The 16,948-nt window shown below is 40.2% G+C and overlaps 1 protein-coding gene across 2 annotated transcripts; it reads left to right on the top strand.

Annotated features, from left to right (window-relative positions):
- The first annotated feature begins 2,366 nt into the window (after positions 1–2,366).
- EVX1 (even-skipped homeobox 1) lies at positions 2,367–13,343 on the top strand. 2 transcript variants are annotated; one of them, XM_088461452.1, is made up of 3 exons: positions 2,367–2,443; positions 11,122–11,360; positions 11,681–13,343. In XM_088461452.1, the coding sequence occupies exons 2-3, from the start codon at positions 11,139–11,141 to the stop codon at positions 12,203–12,205; spliced, it is 747 nt and encodes a 248-aa protein (XP_088317578.1). In that variant the 5' UTR covers positions 2,367–2,443; positions 11,122–11,138; the 3' UTR covers positions 12,206–13,343. The 2 variants fall into 2 exon arrangements, with proteins under 2 accessions (XP_088317578.1, XP_088317577.1); XM_088461451.1 differs by lacking the exon at positions 2,367–2,443 and adding an exon at positions 8,800–9,262.
- Positions 13,344–16,948: the final 3,605 nt, after the last annotated feature.

The raw sequence follows: 16,948 nt of genomic DNA, 5'->3' as shown, positions 1-16,948 counted from the left end.
CTGTGTTTGCATGAGTTTCCAGTTTCATCCCATACTGGTAGGTTAAAAAAATTGACCCTAGTGTGTATGTGTGTGCATATTATAGGATCTATTCTGTAAGCTGCACTGGGGCAGGGACTAATGTGAATTACAAATATTCTCTGTAAAGCATTGCAGAATATGTGTGCACTGAATAAATAACTATTAATAAATAAATAAATAAATAAATAATAGACAGATGCAAGACTATCAGGTAATTGGTTTTCAGCCGCCTAGAGAAATATCCTGTAAAGACTGGAAATTGGTTGACTCCTACTCAAGGGAATGTTATTATTCAAATATAAACATAACTGACATGCTATGCTTTATACCCTTACGTATTTTAATTTTTTCAGCATTTTAGCTACTTTGTAACCCCCTGCTGCATTTGCGATCCCAGCAGTGCGACGGAGGTCACAGTGCTGGAATCATCATCGCGACCATCGGTGGTCGATAATCTCGATGGGTGGCCGGCCAGCTGAGTTAGTGTCAGCATACTCAGCCTGGCCGGCTTGCGAGCCCAGGATACTGCGTTTCCAGGAACGGCGCCCGAGCCTGCCCCAACACCATCTGCTTATCAATCAGGCAGAGGCATTCAAGGGCTAGCGTGCATGTTAGCAGGACCCATTCTGCACACTCGCAGAATGGGTCCTGCACATGCGCAGATTTCCGTAATTCGGGAATCTGCGTTCAGAACTGCTGAATTAGCCCCACAGTGCAGCTTGCTGGTAGCTGCTACAGACATGGGGGTGGTACTCAGATATACATTTTTAAATAATATTTTCATAATCACATGATCAATTTGTTAGCCAATTGTGTTTTAGAATTACTAACACTTTTTTAATCGTATAATAATATTTATATATAGCTATTTTTGGTCCCAAATGATATGCAGTTCTGATAGGCCTCAATTTCTGCAATTTGGTTATACAGGAGTGGCTTTATTGCACCAAGATCCTGCCAACTGTTACTTGACCAGCATGTGTCAGTTAGAATTTCTATCCCAAATGGACAAACAAGTATTTAGAATTTTGGGGTTTATCCTAAACACAAACTCCTATAGAATGTGATTAAGAAGCACCCACCCAGCTCCTAACTACTTGTCTCCACACTGCAGACCTCAAGTGTGAGCCTCCCCTTTATATAGTAAACTAAAACATACTTTATTTCACATATGATCCTACATATTACAACAGAATAACTCATCTAAATCACTTCACGTTTAGCAATTTTTAAAGGTTCACTGAAACAAATATTACAATGTATTTTCATTGTGAAAAAGCTCCTAGTAATACTGGTAAATGTTGTAAACATTTTAGGAATTTTCAGAACTATAGATATCTGAAATCCTGCTTTTGCTGGTGTGGGAAACACTTTTCTATGCACACTACGTTTCCTGTCTGTAAGATCTATTGGAGAACCTAAAGGGGCTGGTTCTGAGTTGCACACAAGAGGTTTGCAGACACAGGGACACAGGGCTTGCATGGCACGCCTCCAAATAACGTCAGGCTGGGGGTAAAGTCCAGCCCTCCGTCACTGGCTGGGCTTCCTCCAGCCCTCTCCCGTCAGTAAATGGATGCCGCACGCATGTGTGCTGCATCCATTCACACTCAGGGGGTCCGGCACCCAACCTCCCGATTTGACCACCCACAGGCCACTTTGGCCCACGGGTGGAGCAGCTGGACAGTACTGTCCTGCTGAAATCGGGATGTTGGGGAGGGGTGCGCCCTCTATAGGTGGTGCCCCTGTGCGACGCACTGGGCGAACAACCCTAGAGCCGGCCCTGTGCGACAGATACAGTGTTTTTCGCACTGCACGTAGCTGAGCATGCCCAACTTTCAGCAACTACACATGCTGAATAGTAGGCAACTGAGCCGCATTTCCACTTGTGGTTGAGTGGTTGTTACTGGGCGGCAATTGTATATTTGCATATACAGGGCCGGCCGACCATTACGTCGAGTACGCGGCTGAGTAGGGCGCCGTCCTGTGAAGGGCGCTAGAAAGAATCCGAGGAGTGACAGTGATGGATGGGAAAGTGAACAGAAAGGGGCGAGCTGGGCCGGGTGCAGGCTGTGGTCACTGCCATCGGTGCCCGTTCCGATGCAATTTAGCATTGAGGGGGAAGGGGCTTCAGCTACGTGCAGGGCTAGCACTGGGGATCCGGCCAGCATCAGCAATAGTCTGCCGCCGGGGACTGGACTCTGGACAGTGGACAGGAGTGAGCACTGGGGTGTGGGCGGGGCTGCCTTATGACTCATCGGATCTCTTTCTGTTTCAGTCATCAGGCAGCGCCGCCCCCACGCCAGTGCTCAGCCTGTACAGTCCCCGGCAGCGTTGTCACTCAGACATGAAGAGACAGAATGGAACAGCCGGAAGACAGCCCTGGCCTGGGTGGGTGCCTTTCACTTTCCTGCCAGTGTTACAGGTAAGTTTAGCCTGCCTGGGAGGACCCTAGGGTGTGAGAGTGGAGGCAGGGGAAAATCATTTTGTGGGATAGGGGGACACTCTATGTGGAATTTTGGGAGGTAAAAGCACTATGTGGGATGGGGGGGAACAACTTGTTTGATGGGGGAAGCACTATGTGGGATAGGGGGCGGCGGGAAAGCACTATGTGGGAGGGTATGGCACTATGTAGGATGTGGGGGAGGGGATATGAGGGGTTGTGATGAGGGGAGTGAGAGGGGCTTTGATGACTGGGGCTGTGGTGAGGGGTGCTGTGATGGAGTTGAGTGAGAGGGGCTGTGGTGAGGGGTGCTGTGATGGAGGGGACTATGATGAGGAGGTGTGAGAGGGGCTGTGATTGTGGGACTGTGAAGAGGGGATATGAGGGGCTGTGATGAGGGGAGTGAGAGGGGCTGTGATGACTGGGGCTGTGAGGGACTGTGATTGGGTGGACTTTGATGAGGGGGAGTGAGAGGGGCTATGTTGAGGGGCTGTGATGAGGGGGATATGGGGGGAGTGATGAGGGGTGCTGTGATGAAAGGGGCTATGATGAGGGCGGCTGTGAGGGGCTGCGATGACTGGGACTGTGATGAGGGGTGCAGTGATGGAGAGTGCTGTGAGGGGCTGTGATGAGGGGTGCTGGGCTGTGAGGGGCTCCATGGTCAGGGGGGTATAATGAGCAAGCTGAGATGAAGGTCCACTGAGGGGTACCAAAATCTATATCTGCTTACCAAAAAAAATTGTCTCGGGCCAGCCCTGTGCATGTAGCATAAGTGTTCTGAGGGTGTGTAGTAGGTTCTTCATAGTTGAGCTTATGGAGAGCTCCATGTGATTTCTGATTGATCTCTTGCACCAGGTATAGCAGAGGTAGTTTAAGTGTGCGCTGATAATAAGGACGGCTACTTTCACAAGCGGATGGATAATGGCGGTGCGGCAGCATAGATACAGCAAGCTCTGAATACAGACGAAGACCCAACTTCATTTCCAAGCAGGCAATGTGGCCACAACTGCATCTGTCTTGCGCGCAACTCTGAATCAGGCCAAAAGCATCTTCTTTTTTAGGGTTGGGCAATAAGCGACGCCTCCGCTGTTGTAGAACTACACATCCCAGCATGACCTGTCACAGTTTTGCTATTTGGCCATGCTGAAGCTAGTGCAAAGCATGCTGGGATCTGTAGTTCAACAACAGCTGGAGGGTCAATAATTGCCCACCCCTTACAGCATAAGCAACATATATACTAGATTGTGTATAGTGAGCTCAGACATGGGTGCAAAGGGTTGCAATAGTGCTCACATAATTATTAATAATGCTAGTAATCCCTTTCCTGCCCTGTCATGTTTACCACCTTCCTTGGTTACATAAAAAGCCCTATTTAAATTAACATTATTGCCAATATTATTTCAAGAAACACACAGACTTTCTTTAAATTGTTCATCCTGAAAATAATATGGGGGTTACTTATTAAATATATTATTTTTCTTTAATTAAAGCCCACCCGTGTGTCTTATTCACAAACGAGAATCGAGAATAAGACAGAAGCACAAGCTAACATTGGGGAAATGTTGGTCCACTTAAGACGAATGTGCAATATTTGTTCTTAATCAGTGTGCCATCTACAGCGTTATCATATATGTATGTACTAGCTTATTTACTATCATTTTCAGCTCACATTCATCTGATTTTTTTTAGTCTGGTACAAAAAATGAATTAATTAATTAAATATGGACACCCTCAACTGAACGGAATCACAAGCGAATTAAGTGGGTATACACAGGCAACTAAATGCAAATATTGCCATTTCAATTCCGTGACAAATCCTTCGCATTCTTAGGACATTTTGATCTCAGTAATGTATATTTGCCGAATGTAGGCAGAGATGGAAAATCAAAGTGACCAGCAGTAGTGAGTGTAGGGGCGGGGCTTCTGGTGACAGGTACTTACATATTCACTGACTCCAGGGTAATTCCTGCACTCTAAGGTGAATCTCTGCATCCATAGCAAGTGCAATACACTGCCGATACATACCGATTAGGCGCTCCCACCAATGGGTACTTTTTCACATTTATCTCCCAGTTGCAAAATACTTTCAAAAGCATTTATATAACAGTAAATGGCGCTGGTTAATGTAGGTAATAAAAATAACACAGGAGCACACTATTCATGGAATTGACAGACAACAGTACAATTCTCATCTTGTGCAAGACACATTGTCAGTATATTTTGAAAGGTAATAGAAGACTGTAAGGAAATCATATTTGTAGCCTGCAGGTCAATAGGGATAACATATGTAAATGTATTCTGATTATGTTTGAATATCCTTGTTTCCTTGGCTGTGGTTGTATACAACAATGGAGTAATTGTTTTACCATTTGATTACTTAATTGTGATTACTTTACATACTGATAGTTGTGTCTGGTTTTAACTACCAGCAGTTTAATTACGTGTTTCCTATTTTCATTGTCTATCTTTGCCTGTTAATGTTGCTGCTTGCGAAATTCTGGCTGCCCTAGAATATCTGGTATCCGTGCGCTATTTACCAGGAGCCTAGATATCTGTGCACCTCTACACCACCTATATGTTACTGCACTTCCTACCTAATTCAGCAGGGAATCAACATATTATAATAAGAAAATGGTTGCGACCGCTGAAACGTTGAATTAAATAAAGGAGTGATTTTCTTCACCTCATTGGGAGTGCCGCCTGTCTTCTCATCTCCAGTGTGTTTGCATTTGCACCAGAGGAGGACACCTGAGCAAGTATACCCTGCATTTACTATTTGTGAGTGCCGTCTCACTGTTACCAATATATATATATATATATATATTATATATATATATATATATATATATATATAGTCACCTATTGAATGCATAGGGTGGCATGTAATTATTTCTGATGCATTCTGCATAGGAACCACTGGAGGTTCTAGTTCTATCTAAGCAGTTGTGATGCAGCCATGTAATATATTTCATATGTCGTTTCAAGGTAACCCTAAAAGAATCCACATTTTTACAAAATTCCCTTATTGATTCGATTACACTCAAAGAGCAGATTACATCGCTGATAGTTATATACTATGTATAAACTATAGGCAAAATACTATAGACATTTATAGAGCTTAATTGATCGTAATTATTCTCTTTGAACTCTGTAAATAAAGACCACCCTACACTACAACACTATCTAGCATGTTATGATTAAATACATTTCCAAATATAGATATTGTTAAGAATACTACAATGTGGTTTTATTATAGAGCCTATTTCAGAAGAAAGTTTATTTCACGGATTTATAGGCTTTCTCTCATATAAACTGAAGTTTGTGCTTTTTTTTTCCAAGTCTATAATATTTTCTCATGCAATTAAATCAGCTGTGCAAAGCAATCTGACGGTGTAAATGACACACCACAAACTAAGTACAAATACTTTCTTTACCGTAGTTTGCCGATTAGAAAGATACAAACTATAGTGTAGTAGTCTGGAAAATCATCTGCTACCATTTCCTAGGATAATTAGTGTCAGTGATGTTTCATTTGGTCGTGAACCCTCCACATTCCCCTAAAAAAACTGCAATGTTCACCTTATGCTGGGCATACACTATACAATTATCTGTCCGATATCTGTCCAATCTGGCTGGTTGGAATGAAAACCTGGTAATGTATGGGAGCAAATGACAATCGATTATATGATTTTAAACACTGGAAAACAGACAAAAACGATTGTTCAAATTGATTACATTTGTTTTATTTAACCAATGTCTGCTTTCCAGTGTTTGTGAACAAATGTTCGATTGTCATTTGCTCCCATACATTACCAGATTTTCATTGTAACCAGCCAGATTGGACAGATATCTGACAGATAATTGTATAGTGTATGCCCAGCCCTATCTCTGACACAGTAGGAGTCATGGGGAAACACATGATATTACATTTTCTATGGCACGGATATCAAAGGCAAAGTGCTGTGTAATGCCAATTAAACTACTTAATTATTGCCATGGGATTAACTAAAGAATAATTAAAACGAGAGGAAAAAAATACACTAAAAAGCATAATGTATTTAAAATAAATAAATAACGACAGTCCGTATTTAAATACTGTCGGGACATGTATAAAGAGTATAGTGCAGGGAGGAGTGATGTACTTAACCCACTGAGTGCCGGCTGACGCTTTCGCAAATTGATCCAGCACCCAAATGGTTAAAGGCAGCCATGCGTTGCGCACATAGAGCCTCCAGCTGCTGGGTGTCAGACAGTCTCCCAGAGCATCATTTACAATATCTGTGCCTAACATATGCCCAACCACAGAGCACTTAGCATGTGATACAATGAATATCGCTTTAAGGATACACAATGGATGTAAGGAATAAAAGGCATTACCTGCTCATTGTTCAATACACTTCAATTGCTGGGGAGGAAGGAGCCAAGAGTCTGCTGAGAAAGACCAGACACCCAGTCCTCTTCAAATAAGGTGCTAGAAAAGCCTGTTACTGGGGAAATAGACAGCGTTGGAAAAGAAAATGGTTATTTTGCAACCATATTCCTGAAATCTGCTCCTAGTAAAGTGAAACTGTTTTTATTAGATTACAATTTTATTGACTCATTTACATGTACAGAGTAACAGGGGTACCACCAGACCAATGTGCATGGTGCATACTGGTGGTTTTATTCAAAGGTGGCTTCCATCCCACGTATTCGTTAGCAGGGAGTGTGATGTGTTCTTGTTGCTGCTATTTATCATGTCTGTATCTTATTGCATGATATGATAGCTGCCCCCAGACAGATCTCCGGGAAGGTAGTTTCCCCCATCACCCATATGGCAGCGTGCTGGAGATTGTCTTAAAATACATAACTGTTCCCATCGCTTCATCCCCTGGGAGAACAGCATTCATACTTCTACTCTCAATATTCTCAGAGGACGTGGGAGCCTGGACTCCGCTTTGTGATAAATACAGTAGGGGAGACTATAAAAAATCCCTGGTGTTAAATTTCAAGCTTCACTGTGAGAAAATCTTAAGTCCAATATAAAATATGTATTATAAATCATATTAATGTGGATGCTTTATTGTACACTAATAGTAACATATGAACATATGTAACATATAACATAATTATAAAAGTGACTCCATTTACATAACTGGTACATCTCAGTCTGTGCTTGCGTGTTTGTATGTTTTTGTATGTGTGTGTGTATATATATATATATATATATATATATATATATATATATATATGTATATATATACATACACACACACATAAACACATGTAGCTTATAATATAACTGTACAAGTGGCTCCATATACAATGTATACACAGTTCAGTGTGTGTGTGCTTGTATATGTGTGTGTGTATGGTGTATATGTGTACACATATAAATGTGTGTGTGTCAGTGTGTGTGCTTGTATATGTGTGAGAGTGTTTGTATATGAGTGAGTGTGTGTGTGTACACATATAAATGTGTGTGTGTTTATATGTGTGCATATCTGCATATATTTATCTATTGCTAAAATAGTCTAAGAGTGACATAATAATATTAGTACATTGACACTTTGCAATGCTATCTGCGAGCACAAAGGGAATATCTACATACATCACAACGATAAGGTCCTATCTAGCAGAATAGCTGCTCATTACCTGCATGCTGCAGAATCAGTGACAGGCGATGGCTGGGAGGAGATGACAGTTCAGTGTAGATACTGTATTGCAGATACCTGAAATAAACAAACAAATAATAAAACATTAGTGTATTAAGTGATCACTTTAACTTGGATCGTTGAAGTATAGAAAAAAAGTTCCAATGCGCTACTGATCAGAGGATTCTCATTCCAGCATAAAGTTATAATCCTGCCTACATAGAGCATTTCATTATGCATTATAAATGAGTATACTGAAAAACAGTTCTCCAATCTTGTGTTTAAAAAAAATAAAAAAATCCAGCAAAGTGGAAGTTATGAATCCTCTAATCAATTATGCAACAAAGGAAATAAACTAAAAGCTACTTAATTATCAAGTAAAAGAAATAGTGAGAGCTATAAAATGTTCAAACATGGTTCCCCCTGGAACAGTAAGCAAAGTGCAGTCTATGCTGCTGGCCCCTGATGTGTATCTGTGTTCACACTTTCAGCATCATCCGTGTTCATCTGGGGCATCAGCACCATAAACCATTAGCTCCGGCTTCCCTTTCATCTTGGAGGTGGCGGCCGTGGCTATTTATCCAGCAGCAATCAATGAGTGGCGTCAGCAGTGGTACAGTAATGACGATTGCACCATTAAGGATGACAGCTTAGAAAGAAGAGGGCAATGGTGATCCCTCCCAGAGCCAGTACAGCACAGGGAAGGGTGCAAGCAGCACAGGGTCATCTGTATCTCTGCACACTGCTCATCCCTGGCTCACTCACACTCACACAATGCAAGCCAGGAAGGAGATGCTCATGTTCCTGGAGGGAGGGCAGCTTGGCACTCTAGTTGGCAAGAGAATGTCTAATTTGTCGGACGCAGTGGGAAGCCCCATTCAGGAGCCACAGGAGAAGATGCTGCCTAGAAGCTGTCTGAGCCCCAGGTCTGTGCCGCTGGCAGCCAGGGACAGAGCAGAGGAGGAGGAGGAGGTGGAAGTGGTGTCAGGGACCGGCCCGGACAGTACTAGGTCGGCGGCGCTGTTGCTTTCCTCCCCCCGCTCCGATTCCAGGACCGTCAAGGGGCATCACAGCAGCTCGGACACGGAATCCGATTTCTACGAGGAGATAGAAGTGAGCTGCACTCCGGACTGCACGGCGGCCAGCAGCGACTACCCGCACAGCAAAGGTACCGGCCCCCCTACCTACCGCAACCCACTGCCCGGACTGTAGTGCTGGTGCATGGGGGCTCAGAGCCCAGCCTGAAATGCCCTAGGTGTGTGTGTGTGTGTGTATGTATGTATGTGTATATATATATATATATATATATATATATATATATATATATATGCATATACACACAATCCTATATACAGGGTCATATATTATAATAAACCACTCTTCTAGCTATCTTTTTATGGCACAATTGTTTTGTTCTGTATATAAATACACTATAATATATATATATATATATATATATTATAGACAAAAATATTTCTGCATCTATATATTTGTTATATAAATATATATATATAAAACCCATTTTTAACATTTTACAGGACAGATCACAGCTACTCATCAGTGTTGTGCTGTGTTGTGTAATGCATTACAATGGAATGTTTTGGATATTGCTGATGTTGTACATGTTTGCATAGTGTACCATTATTACAAATGTAAACAACATAAACCGGGAAGTATGTTATTATATGCTAAAATTTTACACCTAGTAAGTGAGGGCACCTTTCAGCCTTGTGCTGGGGACTGAGCCCATGCTAATCTTTGTAGGATGCTTAACACCTTTTCCTGAGTCCAAGATCAAAGATTGAATAGAGGAAGCCTGTCTGGGACATTGTGTATAGGTGACCATAAAGACAATGAGATGGGACTGGAGACTCCTGCCTGCCAAGCTGCGGCGGGGATGCTGCCTTAAAGCAGACCCCAGTGAACTTCTCACTTTCAGGGGTAGCTGGCGCCAGCTCGGAAATTGTCTCTGAGATGTTAAAAGGAAAAAAATACCTTTAGGGGTCCTGCACAAAGCCCAGGTTGCATTTGAAAGGACGCTAGTCATAGAGACCCTCCCATAACCCATGTCATGTCTTCTACTGACTGCATAGGGGACCTATCACCTTACGAACATTGAGCCACAAATATATTTATAACACTGATTTTATATATATATATATATATATATATATATATATAAATTTTTTTTAATGTTAATGATCTTTGCATACAAGCGTGATTTGGCAGATTGCTGTGCAGTACTTGTTTAGGGCCGTTTTATAATTTATTCCAATATAATGAATATCTATTTTCATTACAAGCCATCCCTTCTGTTTTCCATTATCTTTAATTTATCGACTAGCACATAGATTGCTGAACTAACTGATTGCCCTGACTGTGAAATTGGAACATGCACGCTGATTTTATGGGCACTAGCAGTCCTGGTAAAGTCGCCTTAGATTTGTCGTTGTGAATAATGCTGAAGAATGGACCTGTCACTGTTAGCCCAATGCATGCATGCAGAATAGCACACAGTGCACACAGGGGCCCCTTTCCAAGGGCCACTGCGTCTAACAGATCGGTGCATCCTCCGTGTGGAACTTTCTGAAGATCACTTCTATTTAGCAAATCGATTTATTTGTTTATGTTTAAATAATGCTGTCCAGGTTTCTCTGTAACTGTGGCCATTGTTTTATTACATTGTCAGTATCAGCAAATACGTGTGTATGCCAATGTATAACCAGGGATTTATGTAGCGATTAATGTGAATAATTAATAGTCATAATTCCATCTAATATAGTTACCAGGTTCCACAACAAAACAGTGCAATTATAAGGCCAAACTACACAAACTGCTCAGTCTGTGTGCCTTTCCTAATGCCCTGTGCTAATCTCCCCTTCATGACCCCCTGAGTGGAATGGTTTGGCTCCTCATGTTTTGGTTCCATTAAGGTGCTAGATAAAAAGACATACTGTAGCTGGGAAACGTGGGTTTGGCAGAATCATGACTGCAGCATAATGTCCTGTGTTTGACTCCTGTGTGCAGGTCAGTGCTCTGAGGCTATGGGTGGCAGCCCTGTGAATGGGAGCGATTCATCAAAGGGGAGTGCTGGATCTCAGAGCTCTCTGTCCTGTTCTGGGGACCAGATGCGCAGATACAGGACAGCCTTCACCAGAGAACAGATAGCACGTCTGGAGAAAGAATTCTACCGGGAGAACTACGTATCGAGGCCTAGGAGATGTGAACTGGCTGCAGCCCTAAACCTCCCAGAAACCACCATTAAGGTATTGCACACGTCACTCCTTACTAAGTAGTCAGATGGCATACATATATGATAGCAGAATAATACATTTCTTTGTTATTCTCTAATATCAATATTCACAATTCTAAGTATGTAGACAATAGGTGCTGGGTTACTGCAAACATTCACCATACATATCCTGCTAGATACATGGACACTGATCCTACAAATTGTAGAGCCCTTGCTTTCATTTAGGTTATGGAGCTTTGGAGTGATACTGAGAGTTTCTATGTGCAGAGCTATAAAGTACAGTTTTGTTTATAATTTTTCTTTACTCTAAACTGGTCCTCTCTCTGCTCCCAGGTGTGGTTCCAGAACAGGAGGATGAAGGACAAGCGGCAGCGTTTGGCAATGACCTGGCCTCACCCTGCAGACCCAGCGTTTTACACCTATATGATGAGCCACGCAGCAGCCACTGGCAACCTACCTTATCCTTTCCCATCTCACCTACCTCTTCCTTACTATTCTCACATGGGTATTGGTACTACTTCAGCCTCAGCTGGCACACCCTTCAGCTCCCCACTGAGACCATTGGACACCTTCAGAGTCCTCTCTCATCCTTACCCCAGGCCAGAACTTCTATGTGCATTTCGGCATCCGTCAATTTACGCCACCCCTGCTCATGGACTTGGTGCTGGTGGCAACCCTTGCTCCTGTTTGGCATGTCACTCTAGCTCTCCCAATGGACTGGCACAAAGGCCCACAGGATCTGACTTTAACTGCTCACCGTCCTCAAGATCAGACTCCTTCCTGACTTTCACCCCCTCAGTCCTGAGTAAAAGCTCTGTCCCTCTAGACCAGCGAGAAGAAGTTCCACTGACCAGATAAAGGCCTTTCCATTCAACTAACCTCTATCCGCCATGTCTGTGTCTATGCCCCTATTCAGGAGGTGGCATAACATAATTTATCAGGTCATCACAAGCTTTCTTCTCCAGATCAATGAATTAACTATGAAAGTAACTCATTATCTCTCAGAAGACAACAAGGACTATTTTTAAAAAATGATCATTTTATAGGCATTACCACAGTTTTCTTTATTTTATGAGAGTGTCACTGACAAAATGGAGAACAAATGTAGATTTAGAATGATCAGTCTGGAATACTTGAATGTTGAACAAAAAAAAGGATAAGGTCATTTAGAAATGACTTTTATTACAAATGTATATGAAATGCTTTCTTTTCTCTAAGTCACATCAGATCACAGTATTATAATACTGCAATGACATTCTACATTGTAACTAACTTTTTACAAAAAAACACACTTCCTGCCACGTTCTGTGGATGGGCATGTTTTTTTATCGACATGTCACAGTATATATTTCCTGTTCACTTTTTTTTTTTTTAGTAGGATCAAACACTGAGCTGTGGATAAATTTGAGCTGTGTGCTGAATTAAAATATTTGTACGTGAAATGCCAGTGGTTTATCCTCAGCTGCTGCAAAGTAGGCACACTGATTAAATTATCAAGTGATGTATATGTAAGGAGGATTTTTTGAATGTATAATAATTTTCTCAAAGTGCAAACCTTCTGCCAGATCTTAACAAGCCGCACAGGGAAAGGATTAAGTAGCCAGATCTCCACAGACAGCCAACTCTTTCTGCAAATTGGTGCACATGTAGACGATTGCTAGTATTCCCACTCTATTATGCCTGTGTACAAATCTTCTTTCATTTACTTTCATGGCTTGTGGGTTATATCCTTATTTTTTTTCCCCAGATATATTTCTTGTTCATACTTGATTTTCAGGGATTTTTAGTTTACATTTGAATTGTTTTACGTTATTTATATTTGCTTTTGTTGCACACGTAGGGCTGCTGAGAAATTGTCCACCTGGATTCTGTAATGAGAAATGCTAGACTTTATTTTCAATATTTTCAGAACTGGGTTTGATATTTCTTTGCAAAGAATGTCTTTTGTGAAGATGATTTAACAACGTCCAAAATAATAATAATAATGAAAACTTAATAAAACACTGTTACAATATTCTGTTAAAAAATCGCAATAAAATAATCGCAAAGACATATAACAATTTCATTCAAGAATCGTATTGGTGTTATTTGCAATATATTTCAAAGTTGTTGGGGGAACCTGATATGAAAACACAACATAAATATACACGACTTATTAGATGCTAATGATACCACTTGACATACTTGGGAGAATAATTATGCAACTGCCCATTGTGTTATTCTCACACTCACAAATGCGTTGCTGTGTTCATTTATCTGAGCTAATTTTTATAAAACTTCACTAATAAATATCAATAGGAGAAACACTTTGTATTTATAGAACTTCAGTGGCCATGCAAGTGACAAATAGGATATTATTTAAAATACATGGATATGTTTACAATTTACTTTTGGCATCACTGGGCAATAGTGAGAGTCGTTGGGTAGTTTTATATTCTGCAAACATCAAAGATCATTTCAGAAGTTATAACTTCATAACAGCAATGCTATTCCTGTGACCTTAAACGATATTTGTTTTATTATAGCTAAATAGCTCATGGCAGGTAAATGGGTTTGTTGCAGGAGGCTGAAATACCCTCAGCAGTTCAGTTTAACAAGAAGGTAAATGAGATGTCTGAAGTAATATTACAAGATATAAGATCAATGATAAACCCAGTGTCCAATAAGCAGTCTTTAATTGACTGTACTTCCTGGGTAATAGTTCTAGAGACATCAAACAGAAACTGATCATGCTAGAATATTTTCATCCAAGAAAGCTACTGCATCCACTGAATAGTTACCTACCTTTTATATTAACATGAGCAGTACTAACACTATGAATGGTATACCAATAATATCGAGCATGTGAGATTGCAGCAATATCTGATATCTGCTCGTTGCTGTAAAATTTCAAATAAGTATATTATTTAGTTGAAGTGTGTGTATATATATATATAGCGAATAACAGCTAGACCAGAATTGGGATTATTCACTGACATTATATAATTAGGTACAAATACCTGAATAAATAAATTAATAAATATTACGTCCGATTGGAGGATTAGTTGCTGCTAAAGGCAATGCTGGTAAATAATCATAAATGAGTAATTTTGATTTCTGCAAGGTTGAGGAGTATCTGGCTAAATCCTTAGTTCCCCAAGGATCCTGTATTCATACAAGCCAAGTGAGCCCAGTCACAGCCAGCCCCCTGGTTGTTAGCATGTGATTGATTACCTTATTAAAGCGTGTTCTTGTAAGTGTGACCAAACCAATTGCAAACTACATGTTTAGAATAAAGCTGCATACTAACAGCCGAGGAAAAAGCAGGAAGGGTATGAATAGCTGGTTAATAATTTATCATCCCAATGGAGATCTGGTTAACTAAATTTACACGGTGTACAGGAACATTTCTTGGTACAATCAGTCAAGCCTTTATCTGCTATTCGACTTCATGTCACATTACAGGATAAATCCACCAGTTAGCTCGGTGTGCAATCATTGGATTCGTGGCAAGTGTTGCTAAGGTGTTATTCAAACAGCCTGGCTGTATTAAGCCATCTTACCCATAAGTATGATCCCTTATACCACTCAGCGTCTCATCTCTGTCTCTTCACGTACCTGACAGTCCCTTTGTTTTCAATTATTCTTGTGCTCGATTTATTACATTATTTTACTCAAGATGAGCAGTCAGTCTAAGTACCCGCTACCATATGTCAGCCTGCTCACCAGCTTGCCAACTACAATGGTTTAATGAACAAACCCTGGACCTTTGTTCCAAAAACATGTCCTAGTCTATTCAGTCTCAAGATGAACGTGTTAATCGTTTCATAATATGACCCATGCTTGGAGGTCAAGAAGGTGGTGATATCATATATACTGCTAAATTAAATCGGTGGCTCTCAACACGGCAACAGAAAATAATAGGGACTGTAAAAACAGTGGCACTTTCTCCAAGAGTTTCACCATTTTCGCTATGGCACTAGCGAATCAGCATTTTATATCGTACTACATTTCACACTAGTACATATCAGCCAGTTAGGATACTACAATGGTAATACAAAACAATAACAAAACAACTCATATATATGTAGATTCGCATTACAAGTAAACATACACAAAGTACAATGTGTATAAATATCTGGTGAGAAAATGTGTTTTATTAATATATATATATATATATATATATATATATATATATATATATATATATATTATAAAATGATAAAATGTAACCGAACCCCACTGTAAAGTTGGGTTCACTGAAGAAAATAGAAAAGCAAAGACAGTGAATTTAAATATTTCAATTACCTGTCTAATGTAGTGAATCACTAATAAAAGAAAAAGTAAGTGTTTGCTATTTATTCTGGCTACACTGCAGTGTCTTTCTTTCTTTGTTTCTTTGTTATTATTGGTTATAATGTTTTGACAAACTTGTCAACTTTGCTGTAATATTTTGTCTAAACGGTTACACAGAATCCACGGCTGTTAGGTGTGAAATGACGCTTTCCAGAGCGGTATTTGTTAAGTGGTTTTAGATGAATGTGAAATAAATCCAATGCATAAATATTTAAGCCAACGGTCAGAACCACAGCGTTAGAAGAGAAAGAATAATCTGCTTGTATTATTAATCGTATTTGCTGGTTAGACCATATTAGCGTCTTCTTTAAACTCATTTTAATCCTGTCCTGTTTCAGCAGAATAAGGAGTGTGAATGGACCAATCACCACGTAATGATGATGAATGAGGAATTAATTCACATACAAGCCAGGCAATTTAGGCCTTCATCTGTTTAAATAGCCTCCCCAAATTATTCGCAATTGCAGGTCACAGATTTAATCAATTGTCCAATCTTGTGAAAGTCATATCCTTACATCTCAATCTGGATTATTTATAGAGCAGCAGAGAGCAGTGAAAGGTATTGTGTTAACAGGGACAATTACTTACAGGAGACTGAGCTTCAAATGGAAAACAAATGTCTTAGTTCTGCAGTATATGGTGAAAAGACTTAATGTTCATCTTGCTCAAACCGTGTAAAATAATCCTCTGGGTTCACCGTAGCCATATAAAAGGCGAGAGCAGGATTACATATTTTATCTGCTAAGGAATCCTACTTAAAATTTGCTAAACACCCTTTCCAGGGCACTAAAAGAACATACATATTTGCTGCAGAAATGCAAAAATTCTGTGTGGGCTGCAATATCATATGGCTTATCTTGTGTTCTGTCCTAACAGGTATAGTAATCCCATCACTATATAGTATGGCCAGACATTATATTGGGAAGGGGACCGATCATATATGTGTGTTTTATTAAATATATACAATATATCATGACCCAGTAATAATCTCACTATCATTTTATGTTTGTAGATTTGTCCATGTCACCATAACTCATTATATATAAAAATAAAGTAATACTAATCTATTACAATATAGGTGTGCGGAGAGGGTGCAACTATTTTGTTTTATATTTGGGGGCTTATTAGTAGATTTTCTAATGAATAGTTGAACGAAATGTATTTCAGTATTTCAAACTATTATTAATCAATGACTTTAAATCCCGAGTATTTAGAAAGGCTGTAATATAGCAGCCCAATTGATGTAACTGTATATAATTCCTAACG

This window comes from Taudactylus pleione, unplaced genomic scaffold (assembly GCF_031769625.1).
Source record: "Taudactylus pleione unplaced genomic scaffold, aTauple2 ptg001052l, whole genome shotgun sequence".
Lineage (NCBI taxonomy): Eukaryota > Metazoa > Chordata > Amphibia > Anura > Myobatrachidae > Taudactylus > Taudactylus pleione.
Note: the sequence above shows the minus strand (reverse complement) of the source record. Positions and strands in the feature narration are given on the sequence as shown.